At 42.9% G+C, this 27,018-nt stretch overlaps 1 protein-coding gene across 1 annotated transcript in view; it reads right to left on the bottom strand.

Annotated features, from left to right (window-relative positions):
• The window catches only part of LOC121863084 (protein crumbs homolog 2-like), a 55,142-nt gene that overhangs the window by 14,352 nt on the left and 13,772 nt on the right, over positions 1-27,018 (bottom strand). The window contains exon 2 of the mRNA XM_042361583.1: positions 7,880-7,961. Coding sequence (XP_042217517.1) covers positions 7,880-7,943 — 64 coding nt within the window. The 5' untranslated portion in view covers positions 7,944-7,961. The remainder of the gene's footprint in view (positions 1-7,879; positions 7,962-27,018) is intronic.

Genomic DNA, 27,018 nt, shown 5'->3' with positions numbered 1-27,018 from the left:
CTCAGCTGACAAACATAAACAATAACAAAAGGCTATACAATGTGACGTGTTCAATTAAGGACATTAATGTAGGTCGCATCTCTAACAATAATTATAATGTAACAGGAGATAAAATTTATTGGATAGTTTATTTATTTAAAGTATTTTCTGGGTTTTTTTTTTGTCAACATTCATTTATTTACGTTGTATTTGACGCTAGAGGGTTGGTTAGGTTAGGTTAGGTTTGGTTAGGTTTTGGCCACCACCAACCACACAACACCACTCCCATTCCGAGATGCTACTGATCGTTGTCGTCAAAACCCCTCTCCATCATCTCCCCTCCCCTCCACTCCTCCCCCCTCTCAAAAATCGACACAGTTTCCTCTCTTACCGGCAAGATGGGATTGTGTAAGATATGAAATGTGTCTGATTGTGTACCTCCCATGTCTGGAAGGCGGCTCACTCAGGGCCCCTCACAATCATATACCCTCGGCAAATGGCGGTGAAATTTGAAGTCATTTTTTTTCTCCTGGGAGTCTTTACATAATGGTATTGTTTTTATATATATTTTTTTCCTTTTCTCGGATATTTTTGGTTTAAGGATTTGTTTTATGTTCCAATATAGCGGTTTGTTGATATATCTTGAGGGGGGTGGAGGTGGTGTTGTAAATGTTTTGTTTAGTTTGTGTTATTTTATACTTTTTCTTTGGTTTATCTTCAGATTATATCATTCTACTCTACCCTCATCTTCACCCCCACCACACCCCACCCCACCCCACCCTACCCCAACTTTCTCGACTTTTCTTGGAATTATGAATTTAAAAAAGTTATCTGCCAACCCCGAATCTCTCTCTCTCTCTCTCTCTCTCTCTCATGGTAAAAGACAGAGGGAGAGAGAGAGAGAGAGAGAGAGTAGAATACCTTGTGATGAAATTATATCTCTAGAGACAGGTAGTAGAGACAGGTAACAGACAGGTAACAAACAGGTAAATAGACAGGTAACAGAGGGACACAGACCACAGCTAACAGAGGCACAGCTCACAGACACAGCTAACAGAGACACAGCTAACAGAGGGACAACACAACACAGCCAGCGAGCAGAGGGACACAGGACGGGTTTGCAATGTAGGCAACTCGGGCTGCATCCACAAGTTGAAGGGGGAAGTTGTTTGGCCGCAGTTGTGGCCAGGGAGGGAACGGCGAGTCTGTTGTGTCTGTTATTGGCTGTAAACCACAGACACGGAGGCAGACGGACACACAGATACGTACAGACACGGAGGCGAGCAGGCAGGTACAGACACACACACACACACACACACACACACACACATTCAAAAAGAGATCATTTTCATTGCTCACCATCACTACAAGTCACTATTATTCTTACTCATCACTATTATTATCCCATTCACTATCACTCACTCTCATTTATCACTTATTTCACTCATCTTCACTATTAAAACTCACCATTACTCAGTTACTCTATGTAATAACACAGGTATAACAACAAACAGGTATAGTGTCTAATTAACCCAGGTACACAGGGACTTTTCGATCACCAGGTAGGATATTTTGATACAGTATAAGTAACGAGAGATTATAAGGAGCACCAGATGACGTCAGGTGAATAAGTAACGTAAGTAACACGTCGTTATAGAGGGGATGTCTGGAGCCGATCGTCAGTATCCCTCCAAGGTTTTCAGGGGCTGTGTCAATGGAGTATAAGCGACCAAAATAGTGGCTGGGTCATCTAGAGGGGGAAAAGGCGGTGTTGGGAGTGTGTTTACAGTCGTCAGAAGGAAGGAAGGAAGGAAGGAAGGAAGGAAGGAAGTGATGCAGTTCCTGGTAGCTTCACTTTCAAGATGATGTGAAGTAGAGACATTCCTTCCTCATCCTGTTGAGTGTTTGGTCTTGAGGTGATGTTTATGCTGCTTTCTATCACGTTTTTCCTTCCTTCCTTCCTTCCTTCTTCTTTCCTTCCTTCCTTCCTTCTTTCTTTCCTTCCTTCCTTCTTTCCTTCCTCCCTCCCCTTTCTTCCTTTCTTCTTTTCTTCCTCCTTCCTTCCGTCCTCCTTCCTCCCTCCTCCTTCCTCCCCTCCCTCCCTTCCTTCCTTCCTTCCTTTCTTCTGACGACCCAGGACGCTATTCTTGACCTTCCCATGAGTGAGTGTTTGGGATCGACTTTGATCTATACTTAGCGCCGCTTTTAGGGAGATAGGGAGACAAAGAGACTGGCCCTGAGAGAACTTACTCCCAGAGACCTCTTCTTATGTCTCTCTAACAAAGGGGTTTCATTCTCTGTATCTCTGAGCTGTTGAGAAAGAGATGAGAGATCTTTTCTTTCTTCAACTATTTCAGCTAAAGTTAGGTCACTTCTCCTCCCGGGTCGTGGTTGAGTGACGGTAGGTATGTGTGAGTGGTATGTGGTGATTGTAGGTATGTGGATGGTAGGTATGTGGGAGTGATGTAGTGAGTGATTGTAGGTAGGTGATGGTAGTATGTGGAGTGACGGTATGTGTGAGTGTGTGGTGATGGTGTGGGTGAGTGTGTGGAGTGGTGTATGAGTACGGTATGTGTGAGTGATTGTAGGTATGTAGGTGATGGTAGGTATGTGAGTGACGGTATGTGTGTGAGTGATTGTAGGTATGTAGGTGATGGTAGGTATGTGTGAGTGACGGTAGATGTATGTAAAAGACTACAGATATATGTGTGTGGAGAATCGCAGTAACTGTGTGTGGTGAGTGAATGTAGCTATGAGTGACGGCATATGTATGAGTCCTAAGGTGTTTGTTGTCTCCTCGACCCAGTCCTGTCTCGACTGGGACACTATGTGAGCCTGAGTTACCCGCCAACATACTGCCTCCAATTACTCTGTCCTGTTGGAGAGATTGAAGATTTCACTTTGTAGACTGTGTAGGCTAAGTGTGTGTGTGTGTGTGTGTGTGTGTGTGTGTGTGTGTGTATGTGTGTGTGTGTGTAGGTATGTGAAGGGAAGAAGGACAGGTAGTTCCACAAGATACTGCAACACACACACACACACACCCCACACACCCACACACACCACACACACCTTCCCTCCCCAGAAATAAAAATAACTCTCTCTGGAATATCAAACCTTGTTTTAAGAAATACACGACCACAAGACCCACACACGAGCCCTCACCACGGGTCTTCCTCAATCACCCGTATACAACTCCATTCTGCCTGCGAGGATGTTAGTTGATGGATGGATGGATGGATGGGGTGGATGGATGGATGGATGGGATGGATGGATGGATGGACAGGTAAATCATAATCTTTCATACCTGTATCGTCCATCAGCCTGTACTCTCTGTTTAGTGCCTGTGGTATACCTCCTGACCCTCCCCACCTCTCCTCCTCCCTCTATCCCTCTCTCACCCCCCTCTCTACCTCAACCCTCCTCTCTACCCTTCTCACCCCCTACCCTCACCCCCCTCAGAGCACACCTGAGGGAAGGGAACGTGAGACAAAAATCGAGGGAGAGAGAGAGAGGACCACACCTCATACAGACAGAAAAAGTTCAGAGTCACACACACACACACACACACACACACACACACACACACACACACACACACACACACACACACACACACACACACACACACATCACCTCAGATTTTTCCTCTAGCAAAACAACGTCAGAAAAACACATACGTCTCCAGAGACCACGAAGGGAGAGGGGAGGAGGGGGGGAGGGGGGAGGGGGAGAAGAGGGTGAAGAGAGTGGCTGATTGCGTGGTGGTGGTCAAGCCACATCAACACACACCTCCACAACGAGACCAGCCAGCCAGGATTCCCTGACCTGACCAGCCAGGTATTCCCGACCCGACCAGCCAGCCAGGTATTCCCCGACCCGACCAAGCCAGGTATTCCCTGACCCGACCAGCCAGCCAGGTATTCCCCGACCCGACCAGCCAGCCAGGTATTCCCAACCTGATTCCCCAGACCAGCCAGCCAGATGTTCCCTGACCCGACCAGCCAGCCAGGTGTTCCCCGACCTGACCAGCCAGGGTATTCCCCAGACCCGACCAGCCAGCCAGGTATTCCCCGACCCGACCAGCCAGCCGCACAGGTATTCCCCAACCTGACCAGCCAGAGCAACTAAAAAAACACTACCACTAAACCACAAGACACGCCACCACCAACACCTTCACCACAGAGCAGAGGTGTGTGTGTGTGTGTGTGTGTGTGTGTGGGAAGAGGAAGGAAAGGGGAACAGAAGTATGAAGGAGGAGGAGGGAGGAGGGAGGGTGGAGAGAGAGAGAGAGAGAGAGAGAGGAGGAGGAGGAAGGGAAGGAAAGGAGAGGAGGAGAGAAGAGGACTAAGGAAGAAGAAAGGATTGAGGAGGTGCAGGAAAACATACATGTACACACACACACACACACACACATCCTCCCTGAAGGTATAAAGCATAACAAGATGTGAAGGCCCCTACAAGCGCCTCTGAGCAGACTCATTATCGTCAGTATCCCCCTGAGCTCCCCCAGACAGCTGAAGAAGTCCTGGTTACATAACTACCCGTAATTAAGTCGAGTCCTGGGCACACAACCCTTTGTTACACAGGTCTTCCTTCGTCATCATCCAGAAGGGAGTTAGATGTATGACCTGAAGCAGAAAAAACACAGAGACGCAGTGTATGTCTCTGTGGCCTTTGCCTTGGCTGTCATTGTGTGGGGGAAGGGGTGTAAAGGTGAGAGAGCCGTAATTAAGGGAGGATATACAGTTGTCTGGGAGTGGATGAAGGGCGTGGATGAGGAAGACAATCACGAAATTGAAAAACAAGAAAAAAAAGAGTTGGTGCTTGTACACATCCTTGTCTTAACCTCGAGCTGTTTGGACCATGAAGTAGAACTCAGACTGGGTGATATTATGCCAACGAGGAGTTGCCTTATGGTGGTGATGAATTTGGGTAGGCAATAAGAACAATTAAACTTGAATAAGGTCAATATAGGTCATTTAGAGGTCACGGCGCTGTTCACTATTGATTTTTTCTTTCTCTAGAGGGCAACAAAGGTGCTGTGAGAGTTTCTACAGGACGCCCTGACTCGGATAAAGTTTCCTCGTCATATATCAGTCCGTACAGATGGACCGAGGCGATAATCTAGCCAGCTATGGACAGAAGCGAGATCCCAGGGTAGTAGTTACAATCTGGCCTGTCTCCCTCATTCGTATACATGCTGACAACATCGTGTTTGAGGTTCAGGGAAAACATCTTCCTGAAAGTGGCTAGTCATCAGGGATCGTCGTGGTTTAATTAGGTCAGCTGGGCAACCCTGAGGTCTCGTGGCTTTGTTATTTTTCATCTGGTTGATGGACGGGACGACCTCGATAAGGGATGGTAGTCCAGCTGCAGGTTGGTAGGGAGGAAACCCGTGAAGAGTTAGGCAATCCACTACGGTGTTTGGCTGCAGCTGGGAATAGTAATACTCCTTCCAGCGCTGAAGTGAGGGCTGGCATCTTGGTCTTGAAATAGTAACCGGAGGAAGGCCGTGTAGGTTGTAGTTACACATTAATGCTTAAGGTTGGGAAAGGAATTTAAGGTATAATTTAAAGGTAAGTAAATAATTTAAAGGAGCTACAACACTTTAGGGGGGTTTATTTAAGGTATTAAGAGAATTAATCACATTAATTTCCTTATTACATCAACGGGAGTGATTACATTTTAAGGATTGAGTTTATTTTAGGTAATGGTTATATTTAAAGGATGGGATTACATTAGTGAACGTTAAGGCAGGGAGTACGGGCTTATTTATTGTTGGTTGAGAACGGAAAAGTTTGGCAATATCATGACGTCAGCTCTACCACGCTTCTCTCCCTTCCCTCCCTTCCTCTCTCCCTTTCTTCCTCACACTCCCGCATGTAATTCTCCCTCCCTTTCTTCTCCCTCTCCTTCCATCTTTCCTTCCTTCCTTTCTCTCTCTTCTCCTCTTCTTCCCTTTCTTCCTACTTCACACGTAACTCTCCCTCCCTCCCTCCCTTCATCTCTCCCTCACACGCAACTCTCCCTCCCTCCCTTCCTCTCTCCCTCACACGCAACTCTCCCTCCCTTCCTCCTCCTGTCCCACACTCACACACCCAACTTTCCCACAATCTACATATGCTAATCACCATCCCACAATCTGTATGCATATGTCTACTGTCCCAAACATTCATCTTTAGACAGACAGACAGATCGAATAGACAGGGGAGACACAGACAGACAGACAGACAGACAGAACTAGTTTCCCCTCCCAGCAACAAGGTCATTGCGATTTAATTACTTCTCAGATCCTCTCATCTCACAACACAGGTCTCAGCCACGTCAGCTGGGAGCTCTTCATCTCAGAGAAGCTTAAAACCCCTCGCAGCCTCTGGAATCATTTTTTAAAGATTTTTGAGTCTCCCCTAAGTCTTGTATTACATAGAAAACGAGAACTGCATTGTTGTTGTTTTGCTGTTGTTGTTGTAGTAGTAGTAGTAGTAGTAGTAGTAGTAGTAGTAGTAGTAGTAGTAGTAGTAGTAGTAGTAGCTGTAACTATGAAGTATTATGTGGCAACACTGCGGTGAAAGTGGACAATAAACTCACCTAAGAACAGTAAAATATTTTCTAATTTATTGTGTTTGTTGTCACTGTGTTCGTGTTCTCACTTCAACATTGTATATAGTTACTTATATTACTTATAAGGTGTTAGATAATAGTGTTAGTGGTATAATTAAACACGTAAATAGTATAATATATAATTATGTGGATTATGTCACGTCTTTCTGTATCATTAGACAACACTGACGTAAAGTCTGTAGGTTCGTAACTTACTTAGTTTTTAGTCTATGGGAATTATTTAAAGTTCTCGAATAAAATAATCAACCCGTATATAATGTTGTTTTCGATTTGGGAACTTGTGAAAAAAAATATAGTTAGTGGTAATAGGTAAGGTGTGTGACAGGTGTGTGGTAAGGTGTGTGACAGGTGTGTGGTAAGGTGTGTGACAGGTGTGTGGTAAGGTGTGTGACAGGTGTGTGACAGGTGGGAGGTAAGGTGTATGACAGGTGTGTGACAGGTGGGGGGGGAGGGGAAGAGAGAGAGGGTGTGTAGTCCAGGTAACGCCGCTCACCTGTCCTAATAAACAGGTAATGAACTGGTTAATTCACCTCACACAGACAGTTACAGACAGACATCTCGCCTCGTCAATAAGTAGGTCACTCATCTATAAAAATCACCTACATAACTCCTGTAGGAATGTACTTAAACTACTGTATTGTCTATTACATACATACATACATACATACATACATACATACATACATACATACATGAACAGTCACAAGTGATATCGACATGAATACAGTCATGGATACTAACCCTTCATGTGTACATATTTATATACGTTCATGACTGTTATATATGAGTGTGTACATAAATAATAATATAGACAGGTGTGTGTGTGTAACCCAGTAGTGTGTGACGTCATATCCTTGTAATATTATCCAGTGCTTGTGTAAACTCCCTCCCTTCCTTCCTTCCTTCCTCCCTCCCTCCCTCCCTCCCTCCCTTCCTTCCCCCCTCCCTCCCTTTCCCTCCTCCCTCCTCCTCCTTCCTCCTCCCTCCCTCCTCTCTCCTCCCTCCCCCTCTCTCTCTCTCTCTCTCTCTCCTCCCTCCTCCCTCCCTCCTCCCTCCTCCTCTCTCCCTCCTCCCACCCTTCAAATCCTTTCATTACCTCACGCTCTGACTGGCCCTCCCTCCTTCCCTCCTCCTTCTCTCCCTCCTTCCCTCCTTCTATCCATCACACTACAGTACCTACTACAGCTTCATACAGAGACGGGGATAAAGACAGACAGAGAGACAGACAGAGAGACAGAGAGACAGAGAGACAGAGAGACAGAGAGACAGAGAGACTCACCTAACAGTGGCAGCATCCCAGCTAGCAGCAACAAGAGGGAGGCCAGGGTCACCACTCGTCTCATCTTGAACTTGTGAAGAATCTGTTGAAAAGAAAACACAATTAATTCTTGCTACAGGTGTACTTAATTAACTCTTGCTACAGGTGTTGTCTAATTTAACATGATACACCTGTACTTAATTAACTCTTGCTCCAGGTGTTGTCTAATTTAACATGATACACCTGTACTTAATTAACTCTTGCTCCAGGTGTTGTCTAATTTAACATGATACACCTGTACTTAATTAACTCTTGCTACAGGTGTTGTCTAATTTAACATGATACACCTGTACTTAATTAACTCTTGCTCCAGGTGTTGTCTAATTTAACATGATACACCTGTACTTAATTAACTCTTGCTACAGGTGTTGTCTAATTTAACATGATACACCTGTACTTAATTAACTCTTGCTCCAGGTGTTGTCTAATTTAACATGATACACTTAGACGTTTTTTACTTGAGGTTTTGTCTAGTCTATCATTATATCACCACCATTACCACTACCACCATTACCACTACTACAACCACGACTACTATCACCACTATTACCACCACCATTACCAACATCACTCTTACTACCACTACCATCATCACCACAACCAACACCACTACCATTACCACCATCACTAATATTACCACCACTACCACCACCACTACTACCACCACTATTACCACCAGGGAAGCTGCTGTTGGCAACTGGGTGTAAAATCATATTTGAATACTGATGTGGCCAGACCCGCGACCATTGGTGAGGGAGAGAGAGGGGTGGCAGGGTGTGTTGCTAGGGGTGGCAGGGTGTGTTGTTAAGGGTGGCAGGGTGTGTTGCTTTGCTAGAGGTGAGTGGCAGGGTCTGTTGCTGGGGCAGAGTTTGTTGCTAGGGGCGGCAGGTTTGTTAACCAGGGGTGGTGGCAGGGTGTGTGTTGCTGGGGAGGTGGCAGGGTGTGTTGCTAGGGGGCGGCAGAGTGTGTTGCTAGGGGTGGGGTGACGGGGTGTATTGCTAGGGGCAGCAGAGTTTGTTGCTAGGGCGGCAGAGTTTGTTGCTAGAGACGTAGAGTTTGTTGCTGAGGGTGGTGGCAGGGTGTGTTGCACTAGGGTACACACACACACACCTGGTAACCTTTCTGTCCCTCCACACACACCTACCTTCCCCACCCCCCACACACCTGCAACCCCTCCCTCCCTCCCCCCACACACCTCAAAAAGTTCCTGGGGAGTAAACTTTACACTCAGAAAACTCCCACCACAAGACTTTCTCTCCCCCTCACAGAACTTTACCCCGGTCTGAATGTCTTCACTTAACGCGCTATTACTCTCGCTAACTGTGCTGAACGGCCAGTCCCTATGACACGCTACTGTGAGTCTCTCTTAACCTTTCTGGATGACTCTTAGTGTGTGTGTGTGTGTGTGTGTGTGTGTGTGTGTGTGTGTGTGTGTGTGTGTGTGTCTATCTATCAGTCTGTCTTTGTCTGTCTGTCTATACAATAACTCGTTCCATTCACACCTGTAATTTAACCTAAGGAGTCACACACACACACACACACACACACACACACACACACACACACACACACACACACACACACACACACACACACACACACACTGGTCTGTAACACTAGGAAATTTCTATACGAGTCGAATTCTCTTGACTGGTTCATTCCTCTTGTAACTTTTAGTAAACTCCTGCACTAGAGTTCTCCTCATGTAGCGAGAGACAGTTTATATCTCCTTAACTTGGGTAAATCTCTCTCTCACTCACCTAACTTAACCTAAACATCATTATTATAGTATATACACGTTATTAATACTTTTATATACATTGTTTATACACATTACACAGTAGCGTCAGTCAGTGTATATTCCTCACTAGGGCGTCAGTCAGTGTATATTCCTCACTAGGGCGTCAGTCAGTGTATATTCCTCACTAGGGCGTCAGTCAGTGTATATTCCTCACTAGGGCGTCAGTCAGTGTATATTCCTCACTAGGGCGTCAGTCAGTGCGCATATTCCCTACCAGGGCGTCAGTCAGTGTATATTCTCACTCAGGGCGTCAGTCGCGCATATTCCCAGGCGTCAGTCGCGCGTATATTCCTCACTAGGGCGTCAGTCAGTGCATATTCCTACCAGCGCCAGCCAGTGTATATTCTCACCAGGCGTCAGTCGTATATTCTCAGCGTCAGTCAGTGTATATTCTCACGAAGTCAGTCAATGCATATTCCTCACTAGGCGTCAGTCAGTGCATATTCCTCACCAGTGTCAGTCAATGCATATTCTACTAGGGCGTCAGTCAGTGTATATTCCCGGCGCCGGTTATATATTCTAGGGCGTCAGTCAGTGTATATTCCTCACTAGGGCGTCAGTCAGTGTATATTCCTCACTAGGGCGTCACCATACAAGGCAGGAGAGACGCACACAAAATATTATATTCTGAAACGCCATAAACCTAATGACATTAACTTATATAACAAGAACAAAAAAAAAACAACGAATGAAACAAATAAAAACAAATAATCTGATTGTCTCTGCCTCGTGTCCTGGCCAGATTTATTTTATTGTTGTTTGATTTAGTAAAAAGATTAAAAAAAAAAAATATGGGAAGTTTTCGTAATTTTTCTGTTGATAAAAATATAGTGAATTAATGATCACCTTTATTGATGCTTTACAGGTAATTGGTATTATTGTTTACATTTATGGACCTGTTGTTTATTTTCTTGTTTAAGTGGACCAGCTTTTTTGGGGGGACAGACAGACGGACAGACAGACGGACAGACAAAAGATCCAAGCAGAAAGGTAGGATACGTACAAACATTTGGGACACCCTGTAGGATACGTACAAACATTTGGGACACCCTGTAGGATACGTACAAACATTTGGGACACCCTGTAGGATACGTACAAACATTTGGGACACCCTGTAGGATACGTACAAACATTTGGGACACCCTGTAGGATACGTACAAACATTTGGGACACCCTGTATGATGATACGTACAAACATTTGGGACACCCTGTACATCCTGGTTGTCGTCAGGCTGAGAACAATATAATCCACTTTTTGAATATTTCTCTACGTAAACTATTTCACCAAGGGAGGAGAACTGAACCTCAGGTCAACATTACCACCACCACCTACCACTACCACACCACCACTGCCACTACCACCGTACACCACCACTACCACCACCACCACCACCACCACCACTACCACTACCACCACCACCACCACTACCACTACCACCACCAATACCACCACCACTACCACCACCACCACCACCACTACCACCACCACCACCACTACTACCACCACCACCACTACTATCACCCACCACCACCACCACTACTACCACCAATATTTCACGTATTTGTTGTCTGATGAAATAAAGGTATAGAAAGGTTTATTTTGTCGACATTTTTGCCTGCGATACTCACCCCTACTCTTGTAGTTTCCAAGGGGATTATTGGTTTGGCTGTGTGTGTGTGTGTGTCAGGTGTGTGTGTGTGAGTGTGTGTGTGGGTGTGGTGTGTGTGGGTGTGTGTGTGTGTGTAGTCTCAGTTTTACCTTCACCTGTACCACTATCCACCTCTCGTCAACCATGAACACAGACTATTATATTGTCGCCTTAATCATCAATTTGGCCAACATGCAATTTATTCATAGGTGTAGTTAGCTCGCCGGCTCAAATTGTGAACAAATTCCTGAGACATTTTCAGCCAGTGATGAGTCGGGAGCCATGAATACTAAGTTCGTGTGTGTGAGAGTGAAGAATTGACTCAAAGAATATTATATCTCTATTGTGTGAGGGGAAGTGTGTGGGGGGGGTAGACTTTCTCCACACACACACACACCTGGTAGACTCATCCCCACAGCAGGTAGACTCATTAAGGTTAAATACGTCAGGATAACATATAATCCCCCACATCACTGCCACACCTGGGTGAGGAGGTGAGCGTCGAGTGTCGGGAGAGAAGCCTCAGGTCTCATTAACGATTCACCTGAGTTACTGACGTACAGGTAACTTAAGAGGTGAAGTTAAGACGCCCTGAAATAACGCTTCGGTTGTCTATACGGTAAGGAACATACATACATACATACTTTCATGCATACATACATACATACATACATACATACATACATACATAAACAACGACACCACAAATATCACCACTGCTACCACACCACCACCACTACCAACAACAACATCTACATATGTAAGAAGTTGTAGTAGTAGTAGTAGTAGTAGTAGTAGTAGTAGTAGTAGTAGTAGTAGTAGTAGTAGTAGCATCAGGAAGAGGTACAAGCAAATAGATATTTTGTACTGGAAAAATTTTAATGGTAGTCGTAGAGTTTTAACTGAAGTTCCAGTTTTGTGTTGTGTTGTGTTGTGTTGTGTTGTGTTGATGTGGTGTGGTGTAGTTTTGTGTTGTGTGAAAATGAAAATAACAGACAGACAGACAGACAGACAGACAGAACCCAGGTGTGTGTGTGTGTAATTAATAAAGCTCCCACAGGTAAACACATCATTATGGGCTGAGTATGATGATGATATTTATGACAGTGTATGATCAGCGGTTGTCATGACGTGTGTGTGTGTGTGTGTCTGGGTGTGTGTCTGGGTGTGTGGAGTGTCTGAGTGTGTGTCTGTGTGTGTGTCTGGTGTGTGTGTCTGCGTGTGTGTGTCTGAGTGTGTGTCTGGGTGTGTGTCTGAGTGTGTGTGTGTGTGTGTCTGAGTGTGTGTGTCTACGTGTGTGTGTCTGAGTGTGTGTGTGAGTGTGTGTGTCTGCGTGTGTGTGTTTACGCTTGAGCACAGTTTTACATCCGTCTGCAGTAGTTACCGCTCTGGTGTACAGTATGTGTAAGGGCCTGTGTACACCTACGTTCCATGAGTGTTCCGTACGTACACATTAACAAGTGGACGTGTGCAAATAAACCTTTTATGGGCGCTGGGAAAAAATCCTCGCTGGCAAATCGTAAACAACAAAGGTAGAATGACCTGTGAATGTGAGTTCCCCGTGTTGTTGTTAGTCTGTGAACACCTGTGAACACCTGTGAACACCTGTGAATATTTGTGAACATCTGTGAACACCTTTGAACACCTGTGAATATTTGTGAACATCTGTGAACACCTTTGAACACCTTTGGATATTTGTGAACATTTGTGAACACCTTTGAACACCTGTGAATATATGTGAACATCTGTAAACACCTGTGAACACCTGTGAATATCTGTGAACACCTTTGAACACCTGTGAACACCTGTGAATATCTGTGAACACCTTTGAACACCTGTATACCAAAGTCGTTCATTATTTCCTCCACTAATGTTCAGTGTTTAGTTGAATAAAATATTTTGTACTGATGAAACACAAAGCAATTATTTTACTATTGATTGTTAACGAAGAGTATTTCAGCCAGAGTGATTTATTATGACTGGGGTAGAGGGGGTGGGGGTGTTTCCTGCTAGGGGAGGGTAGTATTGTGCTCTCTCTCTCTCTCTCTCTCTCTCTCTCTCTCTCTCTCTCTCTCTCTTGGTCCATCGCTTTCTCTCTTTTTCTCTCGTTAATTTACTTTAGTTTTCCCTCACTGTAGAATGTAACAGGAAATTGGTACAGTAAACAACAGCAAATGGGACCACACACATACACACACATACACACACACACACACACACACACACACACACAGTGCTGACTGCTATATATTTTGGTAGCCCACGATAACAATAGGAAGAGAGGCCAAGCTGTGACAGTAATATAGATGACCTCCTGGGTAGACGGCCTCACCATAGCCTCGCCCCGGCCTCAGCCCTGCCTCAACCCGTCCTCACCCTGGCTTCACCCCAGCCTCACCCTCCATCTTGAGAGGTTAATGGTCGTCTTAGTGACACTCGGTAACAAAGTTTAACGAGTTTGGTCTGGCACCACACAAGGACGTCACCTCCCCTCCCTAGTGAGTAGATTAATGATGCTACGATCCTCCCTAACCTAACCTAACCTAACCTAACCTAACCTAACCTAGATTAATAAGGCCAATGTTCTGAAGGTGTCTCGTAGGGGCTCAAATGAAGAACAGCTCCTCCCTAACCTAACCTAACCTAACCTAACCTAACCTAGATTAATAAGGCCAATGTTCTGAAGGTGTCTCGTAGGGGCTCAAATGAAGAACAGCTCCTCCCTAACCTAACCTAACCTAACACACAGAGCTTCATTAAGACATTAGAGAGCGTAGTGAGAGGTGTGGCCCCATTCATTCCTGTTTCAAACTCGTTAAACTTTATCCCGAAGTATCAGTACAATGTTCCCCTCCTTGTTAATCCCCCCCCTGTTCCCCCTGCTTCACACGCCCCCCTGCCTCTGCCCTGCCCCCCTGCCTCTACACGCCACCTGCCTCCACACGCCTTCTGCTTCCCTTTTAGCACTTAACCTTGGCTCTCACACACACACACACACACACACACACACACACACACACTGACAGCCCTACACACATGGGTCAGGTCAAAGGTTAGTAATTACGATACAACTTTATACATAAATATTCCTACTCAGGCGTCATTAAACAGATGGTATTAATGGATGGTATATAATTCACTCCGGTCCAGCTAATACAGAGAAAAGACGTGGGTAATGTACATAGTCAAATAATTATTGTAGTTTGTCTCTGTGGTAATAGATTACTTAGTAGTAAATAGGCATTTATGGGTGAAAATAGGATTACGACTACTGCTACTACTACGCCTCCAGCCTCCCCCAATAGCCACACCTTCGCCACCATTTTATTACCTTAAAATTAAATATCCTAATACATAAGTAGCTATCCTAGCTGTGTTGAGTTAGTTGAGCCGCAGATCTATGCGGCATTCGGTGACTGTTGCCTCATAGTCAATATCTGCAGCTGTTGTCGGCTTTGGGGCCGATGATCTCGTTCCCCTGAGGCAGAACAAAGCCGACCTAAGGAGAGAGAAGGACAGTCGACATCTCATCCAGGCTGTGACATAACTTCTGGGCTGCTGCTTCTGTTCGGAGATCACCTCCGCGAGTCTGGCGTAGAAGCATCTTGCGCTTGGTCCCATCCCACCAGAGGTTGTGAACACTAGAGGAGTGAAGCTGCCTTGATCAACGTTCTGAATTCTCTCCCCATATGCCCTTATCTTGTCGTTCTCGTTCCTCCTATGTGCAGCATCGAGAGCTAAGTTACGGTGACATGCGGCCATGGGATCAAAAATCCTGATGTTGAAGAAGGCTCGCTGTCCCCGCGTCCAGAATCCTCGAGCACTGACGTCAACACGGGCTTCGTTGGATGTGTTTGAAGTCCTATGTTGGAAATTCTCACCGTCCAAGGGAAGGAGGGTCGGTTCTACCCTGACATCATGACATATTTACTTCAACATATTTGCTGTGAGATCCCTTACTTCGTCATGCCTCATGCATATGAAGCCCCCTTTCTTGCACACCATGGCGTGAGCGACGTCATAGGAAGAGCCACACGGGCGTTGGGAGGGCAAACCTTCTACTGGCCTACCGTACCTTAGAGCATTGGCATCTGTAAATTCTTGTTTATTGAGACTGAAACCATTTGCCCTTATCGGTAACGTAGTTAACCAGTTCGAGGCGCCCACCTCCTGCGCTATAGCTACTTTTTTTTTCAAATTCTCTGGTACTTGCAGCAACAGTTGCTGCAACTTATCACTTTGGAAGTGCTGTCGATCTGTCGTAATGGACCTTCGAATCTTGTTTACTTCACTGGTATCCACCTCCCCTGTTGCGTTCTGAGCTATTATGTGGTCAGTGAGGGCTGCCGCGAGCTTAACTGAGTTTTGATGTTCGGTGGCAGCAATCTCCTCTGGATTGGTCAATCCCATACCTCCCAGTCTCGGTGGTAGTGCAAGGAGTGATCTTTCTGCTGGGGTTAAAGTGAAGGTGTTTCACTAATTTGGGAATGAAATTGACGCTGATAGCCTCTTCCAGAGGGTGGAGGAGGGGTCCGATATCAGGGATAGTGAGCATCAGATAGTTCCAGCGATGCTTGACTTCTTCTACTACTAACAACAACAACACCAATAACAACAACAACAACAACAACAACAGCAATAAAATTAATAATAATGATAATAAAAACACGTAATGGTGATAAATTAAACGCCATTGTGTACACTACTGACGAGGTCTGTCCAGCGCCACAATAACACGTGTTGTTGAATGAGCCATTAATTTGGTGTGTCAGATTGGAGAGGTACACACACACACACACACACACACACACACACACACACACGCACACACACACACACACAGGTATGGTGTGAGCCGTGATGACCTGCCTACATAGATTGCTTCACCACCACTACCTCACCCCCACCACCACCATTACCACCAGGTGTTATGGATGAGGTGTGGGGGAGGTGGTGACGCCAGGGACACAGCTTAACGAGTCCTGAACACGAATGAACTAATTTCCAACGAGTTTTTGGACGAATTTGGAACGTGATTGGACGAGTTTTGAGCATGGATGTTCAAGTCACGAACACGATTGGACGAGTCACGAACATGATTAGACAAGCTTAGAACACGAATGCACAAGTTTCAAAAACAATTAAAGACGAATTTTAAACCGTATTAATCCAGTTTCATACGCGTTTCGACAGGCCTGGTACATGATTGGACCAATTCCAAACCCCAATTGATTGACACCATCCCCCGACCGTCCCTAATGACCCAACCACCGTGTAGGAGGGTGGATGGCTTATTCAGGCTTCAGGTAATGCATGTAGATTTATGTATGCGGGCAGCACAGTTGGATATATAGCAGGAAGGAAGAGAAGCAAAACTTGTGTTGTCAGTTTCCATTTGCTGGGGATAATTCATTTCAGTTTTGTCAATCTATCTATCTATCTATCTATTTCTGTCTGTCTATTTATCTATGTGCCTTTGTCTGTATGTCTGTCTATCATATATACATACATACATACATACATACATCACTGACTGACCTACATGCATGATCCCACCGGCGCGAGTAAATAAACCACTAATTGGAATATTAATTAAGGTGTATTTGGTTACCTGAGTAAACACTGAGGTGGGTCCCAACAGGTGGAGTTTACAGCTCGTCTCTACAGTAGGCTTTGTGAGTCGTGTAGGTTCTGTAGCTAATGTATGATGTATGATGTATGTGTGTGTGTGTGATGTATTGAGATGGGGGTATTGTATCCTGTGTATGATGTAGTGAAATACGACGAGGTGGTGTATGAATGTTTTATGGTTTAAATGCCGGAAATGTGGTTTTAATGCCTTAAATTCTGGTTTTATGCCATAAATTTGGTTTAATGTCACAAATTTGGTTTTAATGCCACAAATTCTGGTTTATGCAAAGTCTGGTCTTTAAGCCATGAAATCTAGTTCTTCATTATATATAAAAACGAAAAAAAAAACGGAAAAAACCCCCAAACTTTAAACCTGTCAGGAAAATTAATTAAAATGGTAAAAATATATATCACATTAAGTTTAAGGCTTCATATATTAATATGTTATGCAAATACAACAGTGATATTACATAGAAAAAAAAATGTTTAGCAGTGGCACATGAAAAAGTGGTTTTGGTGGTAGCATTGTGAAATTAACGTCAGTCATGCAGCCAAATTAATAACCCTTCAGAATACGGTAAATTAATTCATGTATGGTAATGGAGAGAGAGAGAGAGAGAGAGAGAGAGAGAGAGAGAGAGAGAGAGAGAGAGAGAGAGAGAGAGAGAGAGAAGAGAGAGAGAGCTAGAAATAATGGAGACAGAGAGGGAGAGAGAGAGAATGCCGTCACCACACACACACACACACACACACACACACACACACACACACTAATGACATCAGCAACCGTAACAATGACACACACATTCACTCAGCTGGACTCATACACAAGGTCTTGGCTAATGGGACCAGCAAATAGACTGCTTCCTTTACGAGTTTAGAGGTCCCATTAGGTAAGAGGTCCCATTAGTTAAGAGGTCCCAATAATACTAAAAAATCATACAGTTTTACAGGCCATAAGTGTACAGACGCCTACAGTTCTACAGATTAATACAGACGCTACAGTAAAGACACTACAACACACCGGGAGAGGAGAGAGTGTGTTGGGAGGTGATGGTTGGTCTTAGCTTACACCACCGTCAAATTTTTTACCCTCCAAAACAGCATCAATAACAAACTACAAAAGAAGCCATTAAGTCACACTATGGTCATGATACATCCCTGTGTTTATCTTGGGAGGTGTGTGTGTGTGTGTGTGTGTGTGTGTGAAGAGGGGGTGGTAGAGAGGGGAGGGGGGAGAGAGGTGTGGTGTGTCGGTGTGGTAGGGAGGTAGGTAAGGGAGGGGTTACGTTGGGTTGGCTTGGCAAAGAAGAGGCAACCAGACACACAGAAAGACAGACAAACAGACGGGAATGTAGACAGAAAAGTAGACAGACAGGTAAACAGGACGAGACAGACAGACAGACAGACAGACAGACAGACAGACAGACAGACAGACAGACACTCATGCAGGCAGGCAGGTTGGGTTCTCAGGTGTTGAGCTAAGCTTAATGTTTTGTCTCAACCTAAGCTGGTGTGAAAGGGCATTAGCCAAGCTTAAGAGCGAGGCATCAGACAGTAAGACGCTTAATACCTCCACGTTCTTGTGTGAGTACCGTGTGTGTGTGTGTGTGTGTGTGAGGGGGGGGTGTCAGCGTAGGTATGTGAGTGTCGGGGTAGACCACACACACAAACACACACACACACACACTTACACAAACACAAATACACACACACACACAGAGGCCACATCGGCTTCAACTTGCCTCAAAGCTTCAATATCCACACAGAGAGGCTGGCTGGAAGCTCTTCTTTGTGCTGTCCTTCTGATTGAATATTCTGAAGCCGAAATGAAAACTGTATCCGCTGCTGTTGTCTTAATTCTGTTCTTATATTATTTAACTCTCTCTCTCTCTCTCTCTCTATCTACGTATGTCTGTCTGAGGCTGTCTGTGTCTCTTTCAATCCATTTGTCTCCTTCCCTCCCTCCCTCCCTCCCTCCTTCCTTCTCTCCCTCCCTCCCTCCCTCCTTCCTCCCTCTCCCTCCCTCCCTCCCTCCCTCCCTCCCTTACATCATGCTAATTCACCTCAGTCTCACCACACACTGCAGCACGAGAAGGAATGACAGACACCTGGATGTTTAAATCATTAGCTCCCTTCAGGTATGCAGGTGATGCGGAGGAGGGGTGAAGGGGTGGGCGGGTGGTTCGAAGGGGGTGGTGGTGAGGAGGTGGTGGAGGGGTGAAGGGGGTGGGGTGTGAAAGCTGCAGATGTTTGGAGGTTAAATTTTAATGTTTGTCCTTGAAATGGATGTTGGATGTTGATTGTTTAACCCTTTGAGTCCAGGAGCGTTAACTCACCGTCCTTGAAGGGTTAAATCATCGTCCTTAGAGGGTTAAATCATCGTTCTCAAAGGGTTAAATCATCAAAGGGTAAACCATCATCAAAGGGCTAAACCATCATCAAAGGGTTAAACCATCATCAAAGGGCTAAACCATCATCAAAGGGTTAAACCATCATCAAAGGGTTAAACCATCATCAAAGGGTTAAACCATCATCAAAGGGTTAAACCATCATCAAAGGGTTAAATCTTGAAGTCATCCTCGAAAACTATAGCTATCAGAGTGTTCATATCCCAGTTGATCCTTGAAATGAAAATATATCTGAACATCTCAAGTGGAGGGATACGTTTAGAAGTAAGAGTCCTCCATACACTCATACTCCAGTTGATAAGGATACCTCATCCACACTCCAAGTTGACACACACACAACACACACACAACACACACACAACACACACACAACACACACCAACTTTCCTGGGTTCCAATATTGCAACACAAAACATTGATGCTTGCAATTTACTCTGAACAATATTAAAGGTGATAAAATTCAGCATTGCAACGCTCCAGTATGGGGTACAAGTGCATATTGCAATAAGTCAACCATTCAATAGCACCATATATAACAAGTTAGAGTGCACCAACGCTAACTATATTCCAAAAATGTGCAATATTGAATCCTTAAACATTGCAACATCAACTTTTACTACAAACTTTGCAACATCAAATCAGTGAAATCATTAAACATTGCAACAGTAACTACGACATATTATCAACCTCTGCAATTATTAGTCTGTGCAAAGTAATATTTTCTAAGCTGCCACCACCATATTAACAATCATGCAACCAACACATTAAAGCTTAACTACCGTCTTCAGCTTACGTACGTGCAACATTACTGCATATTGCAACATTAAATAATAAACAATGCTTAATGAACTAGTCCTGATGAATAGACTAGATACTGTTTTTGTTTCTTATAAGTGTCAGTGTGTGTGTGTGTGTGTGTGTGTGTGTGTGTGTGTGTGTGGGGGCTCTCACCCTCTGTTGTCTGGAAGTTCCTACACATCCACTTCCTCCTTAATCCACCCTACACGTCCATTTCTCCCTTAATCCACCCCTACACGTCCATTTCTCCCCTTAATCCACCCCTACACATTCATTTCCTCCCTAATCCACCTCTACATCCATAATCCACCCCTACACATCCATCCCTCACATCATAATCACATCTATTTCTCCCCTAATCCACCCCTCCATTTCCTCCTTAATCCACCCCTACACATCCATTTCTCCCTTAATCCACTACACATTCATTTCTCCTTAATCCACCCCTTAATCACCCCTACACATCCATTTCCTCCTTAATCCACCCCTACACATCCATTAATCATTCATTTCCTTAATCCACCCCTATCCACATCCAATTCTCACACATCCATTTCTCCCTAATCCACCCCTACACGCCCATTTCTCCCTTACACCCAATCCACCCCTACACATCCATTTCCTCCTTAATCCACCCCTACACACCCATTTCCTCCCTTAATCCACCCCTACACATTCATTTCCTCCCTTAATCCACCCCTACACATCCATTTCCTCCCTTAATCCACCCCTACACATCCATTTCCTCCCTTAAACCACCCCTACACACCCATTTCCTCCCTTAATCCACCCCTACACATCCATTTTCTACCTTTCTTGCGGTTTGTCTCTCCCTTAATCCACCAACTCCTTCCCTTAACGCGTTACACTATGCAATATTTCTCACTTTAGGCAATATTGTGCAATATAACAACGTACAAGATTACCGGTTGCAATTTCGTTTTGTGCAACAGGAAGCAATGGCGGGGGTTTTCAATTATAAACGCTGGGAGTATTTCGTTGTGGATTTAGCAATATATTGTACTGTACATCACGGCATTGTACAGAGGCGTTGTACACAGAGTCAGATAGAACAACAGTGTTGCTATGAGGCAATAACACTTGACGTACAGTGTTGCAGTGTTGCCGTGTACAGATCATTATTGAAACCCTGATAAATGGAACACCACCATTATGTTACCTAGTGTTGACTCTTACGGGTTGTACAGTACACTCTTGGATGTACTGTTACGGGTTGTACAGTACACTCTTGGATGTACTGTTACGGGTTGTACAGTACACTCTTGGATGTACTGTTACGGGTTGTACAGTACACTCTTGGATGTACTGTTACGGGTTGTGGTTGTTTGAGTATTATAATTAAACTTCCAGGTTGAGACAGAACAATATACCTTACTCCAGCCCTGAGCATTGTAGAGCATAATGCTACTGACTGTTATATAATGCTCCTGACTACAGTATTATAGAGACATAATGCTCCGAGCTACAGCACTAGAGATTATAATGTCAAGGTTGAAACAATGCAATACACGTCACTCTGGCTGGAACATTGCAATATACAAACCGGTTTTATTATCTTAACATCCTGTCTCTAGGGTGCAAGGCTTCAAATTGCAACATTGGATCACTCAAACACGTTAACCATTTCAGTGTTGCAAGGCTTCAAAGTACCCCCCAATGGGCAACTTTAGCACATTAACCATTTTAGTGTTACAAGGCTTCAAATTGCAACAATGGCTCACTCAAACACGTTAACCATTTCAGTGTTGCAAGGCTTCAAGGTAACCCCCAATAGGCAACTTTAGCACATAAATCATTTTAGTGTTGCAAGGCTTCAAATTGCAACAATGGGTTACTCAAACACGTCGACCATTGAAGTCTTGCAAGGCTTCAATTTGCCCCCATTAAACACTCAAGTCTGCAACAAGAACACGGCTCGCCAAGCTACGACACTGCCACGTACAATGTTCTCGGCTGTAACCTGTTGTAATATGGAGGAGAATGACCTACAGCCAGGGATACTGCAGCGGTGGGGAGGGTTATACTACTGCAGAGGAGAGAGAGAGAGGGAGAGAGAGAGAGAGAGAGAGAGAGAGAGAGAGAACAGTGTAGTAGTAGTGTTGTTGTCGTGTTGTTGTCGTGTTGTTGTTGTTGTTATTGTTGTTATTGTTGTTATGACAGGGCCAACAGTAAAACGAACTGTTAATTACACACAGCACAGATACAATCATTTGCAACACATAAAATATAGTTTGCAACCGAGTTAAATCCTTGCAACTCAGATACCATTATTTGCAATACAGAAAAATATCACTTGCAATGGCGAGCTCATCATTTAAAGCAGGTAAACTATTATTTTCAACACAGAATATCAATTGTAGTAAATTTCAGTCAACATGAAATGCATCACTTGCAACACAAGGCAGAAAACTTGTATTACAGATGATAACAATATTGCAATGCCTCAAAGCGTTCATTACATGCAACAGAGAATATTATTAGTGACAGTTATTGTAATACAGTAAATAATAGTTTAATAATAATAATAACAATAACAATAATAATAATAATAATAATAATAATAATAATAATCCACTACCACTATTACTACGCCTAGCATGGTCTAATGACAGCAGTAGAACGAAGCTCATTATTACGGCAGAGTAAGTGAAACGTGGGTAACAAACACCGTAGACTTTTTCACATCACCGCGCACCGTAATACATTAAATGATAATAATAATAATAATAATAATAATAATCATAATAATAATTATACTAATAATACTATTACTAATACTAATACTAATTATACTAATAATACTAATACTAATACTAATACTAATTATACTAATAATACTATTACTAATACTATTACTAATACTAATACTAATACTAATTATACTAATAATACTAATACTAATACTAATTGTACTAATAATACTAATACTAATACTAATACTAATTATACTAATAATACTAATACTAATACTAATACTAATTATACTAATAATACTAATACTAATACTAATAATAATAAATAATAAAAATAATATTAATAATAATAATAATAATAATAATAATAATAATACTAATACTAATAATAATAATAATAATAATAATAATAATAATAATAATAATAATAATAAAAATAATAATAATAATAATCCACTACCACTATTACTACGCCTAGCATGGTCTAATGACAGCAGTAGCACGAAGCTCATTATTACGGCAGAGTAAGTGAAACGTGGGTAACGAACACCGTAGACTTTTTCACATCACCGCGCACCGTAATACATTAAATGATAATAATAATAATAATAATAATAATAATTATACTAATAATACTATTACTAATACTAATACTAATTATACTAATAATACTAATACTAATACTAATACTAATTATACTAATAATACTATTACTAATACTAATACTAATACTAATTATACTAATAATACTAATACTAATACTAATTGTACTAATAATACTAATACTAATACTAATTATACTAATAATACTAATACTAATACTAATACTAATTATACTAATAATACTAATACTAATACTAATAATAATAAATAATAAATAATAATAATAATATTAATAATAATAATAATAATAATAATAATAATACTAATACTAACAATAACAATAATAATAATAATAATAATAATAATAATAAAAATAATAATAATAATAATACACTACCACTATTACTACGCCTAGCATGGTCTAATGACAGCAGTAGAACGAAGCTCATTATTACGGCAGAGTAAGTGAAACGTGGGTAACAAACACCGTAGACTTTTTCACCTCACCGCCCACCATGCGGTTGTCGCTTATACCTGTTATGACGCGTTCCTTTGTCATTTCTGCATCAAATCTTACCTAAATTCATGGAGGTGTTGTTTTGTGTGTACTTTAATCATTGAATATTTTTGGAAACTCTCGGTCAAAGATCAAGCATATGGGCGTAGAAAATACATATATCAACATTTTTCATTATAACTCTACAATAAAACGTTGTAGAATGATGAAACTTGTGGCATTATATTCATCGATAAATTACACATAAAAGTTGTTATAAATAGTTTATTACTATAACGTCAAGTTTCTCCAGAAAATTGCGCCAAAAATAACGACTATGTAGGGTTAGGTTAGGTAGTGTTAGATAGCAAACACTGTAGACTTTTTCACCTCACCACGCACCGTAATACAGTAAATGATAATAAATGCAAGAGGTTACACAGACAGTATATAAGTTTGCCAAAGGTGATTCTTCTTCTTTATTAAACTCCCTCAGGTACCCAGTGCTCCACTACTTGAGTAAGAAATTTTCCGCAAGAAACTCAATACTTTCAGTGTCCTTCTAAAATATCTCTCTTTAACGGACTATATGGAGAGGTAAGTCCGTTATATGGAGAGTTCGTTAGATGTGAAACCTCTTTGGGTCTTCATTAACGTACTGGGTATACGTGTAAACTTCAAAAACAATTAAATACGAATTTTAAACCGTATTAACCCAGTTTTATACGCGCTTCGACAGGCCTGGTACATGATTGGACCAGCACCCAGGTAAACTCAGGTACATTACTTCAATTATTCACACATCCGCACAGTACTCGGAGCCGTGGTACATATTTAACATAGCCATGAAGTTCCAACACATTATCGGTAATGTTGCCTCGTCGAAGGAAACATCTCATTAATTTGATTTATTCTGTAATGTTTCACAGTTATGAGGGAAGAGCTGTCTCCTGTATCACGTGGCGGTGCTTGAAGGGGGTGACGGTAGCTGGTGTGGGTGTGACGGTAGCTGGTGTGTGGGTGTGACGGTAATTGGGGTATGGGTGTGACGGTAGCTGGTGTGGGTGTGACGGTAGCTGGTGTGGGTGTGACGGTAGCTGGTGTGGATGTGACGACATTTGTTTTGAGAGTGACGGCAATCGCAAGACATCAGCGTGCCCACTGCATAAGGGAACACACTCTCTCTCTCTCTCTCTCTCTCTCTCTCTCTCTCTCTCTCTCTCTCTCTCCAGGTAAAAATAGCTGGGGGTGTCTAATCTTCACTCGACCGCACAAATAATACAAACCCAAACTTCACTACACGACACCAAATAATCAGAGTTCTCAAAGACGTAAAAATTATAATTGGAAGAGAATTTACAAGCTAAAATGTATTACAGTAGTGGAGTTTAGACCAAGTTTCCAGTAGAATTTGGAGGAAACAGCCGGGAGGTATTCGGTACTGGGTGTGCAGCTAAGCGTAATCTTGGTATTTGCGTTCGGTGGCGTCACGAAGAAGAGTTAATGAGTTTTCTTACATTCAGAGTAATTTTGTGAGTTGTTATACTTATGTAATTAATATCTTGGGAGGGAAAATGTATCTTGGTGCGGTGGAAGAGTGATTAAATTTCAGTAATGTTCAGTTTAAGAGAGAAATTATGAGCCATTAAAAAGATTGTTGTGATTATTTTTACATTGACTGAAGATTACCCTCTTAGCTTATTTCACCTTAAGATTAACCACCTTGACACTAATCCGACTTAACCTAACTTAACTTAACCCCCTAGGTATGTTAGGGTGTTTAATCATCAGATGAAATAAACTCTTCGACAAATCTCCATGTATTCTAATTTTACTTAAGTTATACATAACCGTTTTCTATGGACTTCTATCACAGAAAACGAAAAAGTGTACAGTACCGCGTTAGGTCTGTCATCAAGTATTTTATTCTGTTGATAACTTGAAAACAATTCCACTAATTCAAGTGAAATTTGGTACCCGGGCTCATATTAATATTATCGAGATATGGTTAAAAAGACAGCGTTATTTGTGCTTATTTACTGGATTTATGGACGATAATCAACTCTTTTTAGTCAGTTCACATACAGTATAATTGTCAGCTTTAGCTCCTATCACACGTCAGTCTACACAGTTCTGAGTGTCAGTAAATACATCAAGTGTCAGCTCTTGCTTCGTTCATAGGGACTTTGTCTGACAATGTTTGCTTTTTGTAGAACTCAAAAGAATAAATAAGGAATCGATCGTATCTAAAGTTAAATTATCGTAATCAATGGGGTACATCATTGTGTTCAAGGGGTTAAATCATCGTATTCATGGGTTAAATCATCGTATTCATGGGTTAAACCGTTAAATCATCTTAAATGAGGCTAAAACATCGTACTCAGAGGATTAAATCATCGTACTCAAAAGGTTTAAGGTACATATCGAAATACGTAAAAAGAAAGTTGCTTACCCGACCACCAGGACGAGTGTTGACAGTCACGCTCAGCTGAAACGAAAAATGAGAACACTGTTAGCATGAAGAACTTATGGAGGGAGAGAGAGAGAGAGAGAGAGAGAGAGAGAGAGAGAGAGACTTGGCCTAGGACACTATCGAGAAAGTCAAGTAAAAAAGCTAACTGCATTTGCAATAGCCTGGAGCTGCCCCTTGTGTTGCCTCCCCCTGCTGTTATTGTCCTCCTCCTCTCCTTCCTCCTCCTCCTTCAACTTTTCCTTCTCCTCCTGTTCCTCCTTCTTTCCCCTTCCTCCTCCTCCTTCAATCTTTCTATCTGTTCCCCCTTTTCCACCCCTTCTTCCACCTCATTTTTTATCGTTTTCCTTTTCTCCTCCTCCAACTTTTCCTTCTCTTCCTGTGGCCCCTCCTCTCCTCCTCCTCCTCCTCCTCCTCCTCCACCTGCCTCCTGTGACCCTCCTCCTCCTCCTCCCTCCTCCTCCTCCTGCTCCCTGCTTGACCCCTCCTCCTCCTCCTCCTCCTCCTCCTCCTCCTCCTCCTCCTGT

The sequence above is a fragment of the Homarus americanus genome, unplaced genomic scaffold, assembly GCF_018991925.1.
Source record: "Homarus americanus isolate GMGI-L3 unplaced genomic scaffold, GMGI_Hamer_2.0 scaffold54679, whole genome shotgun sequence".
In the NCBI taxonomy this organism is placed as follows: Eukaryota; Metazoa; Arthropoda; class Malacostraca; order Decapoda; family Nephropidae; genus Homarus; species Homarus americanus.
This window is presented reverse-complemented; position numbering and strand designations above follow the sequence as displayed.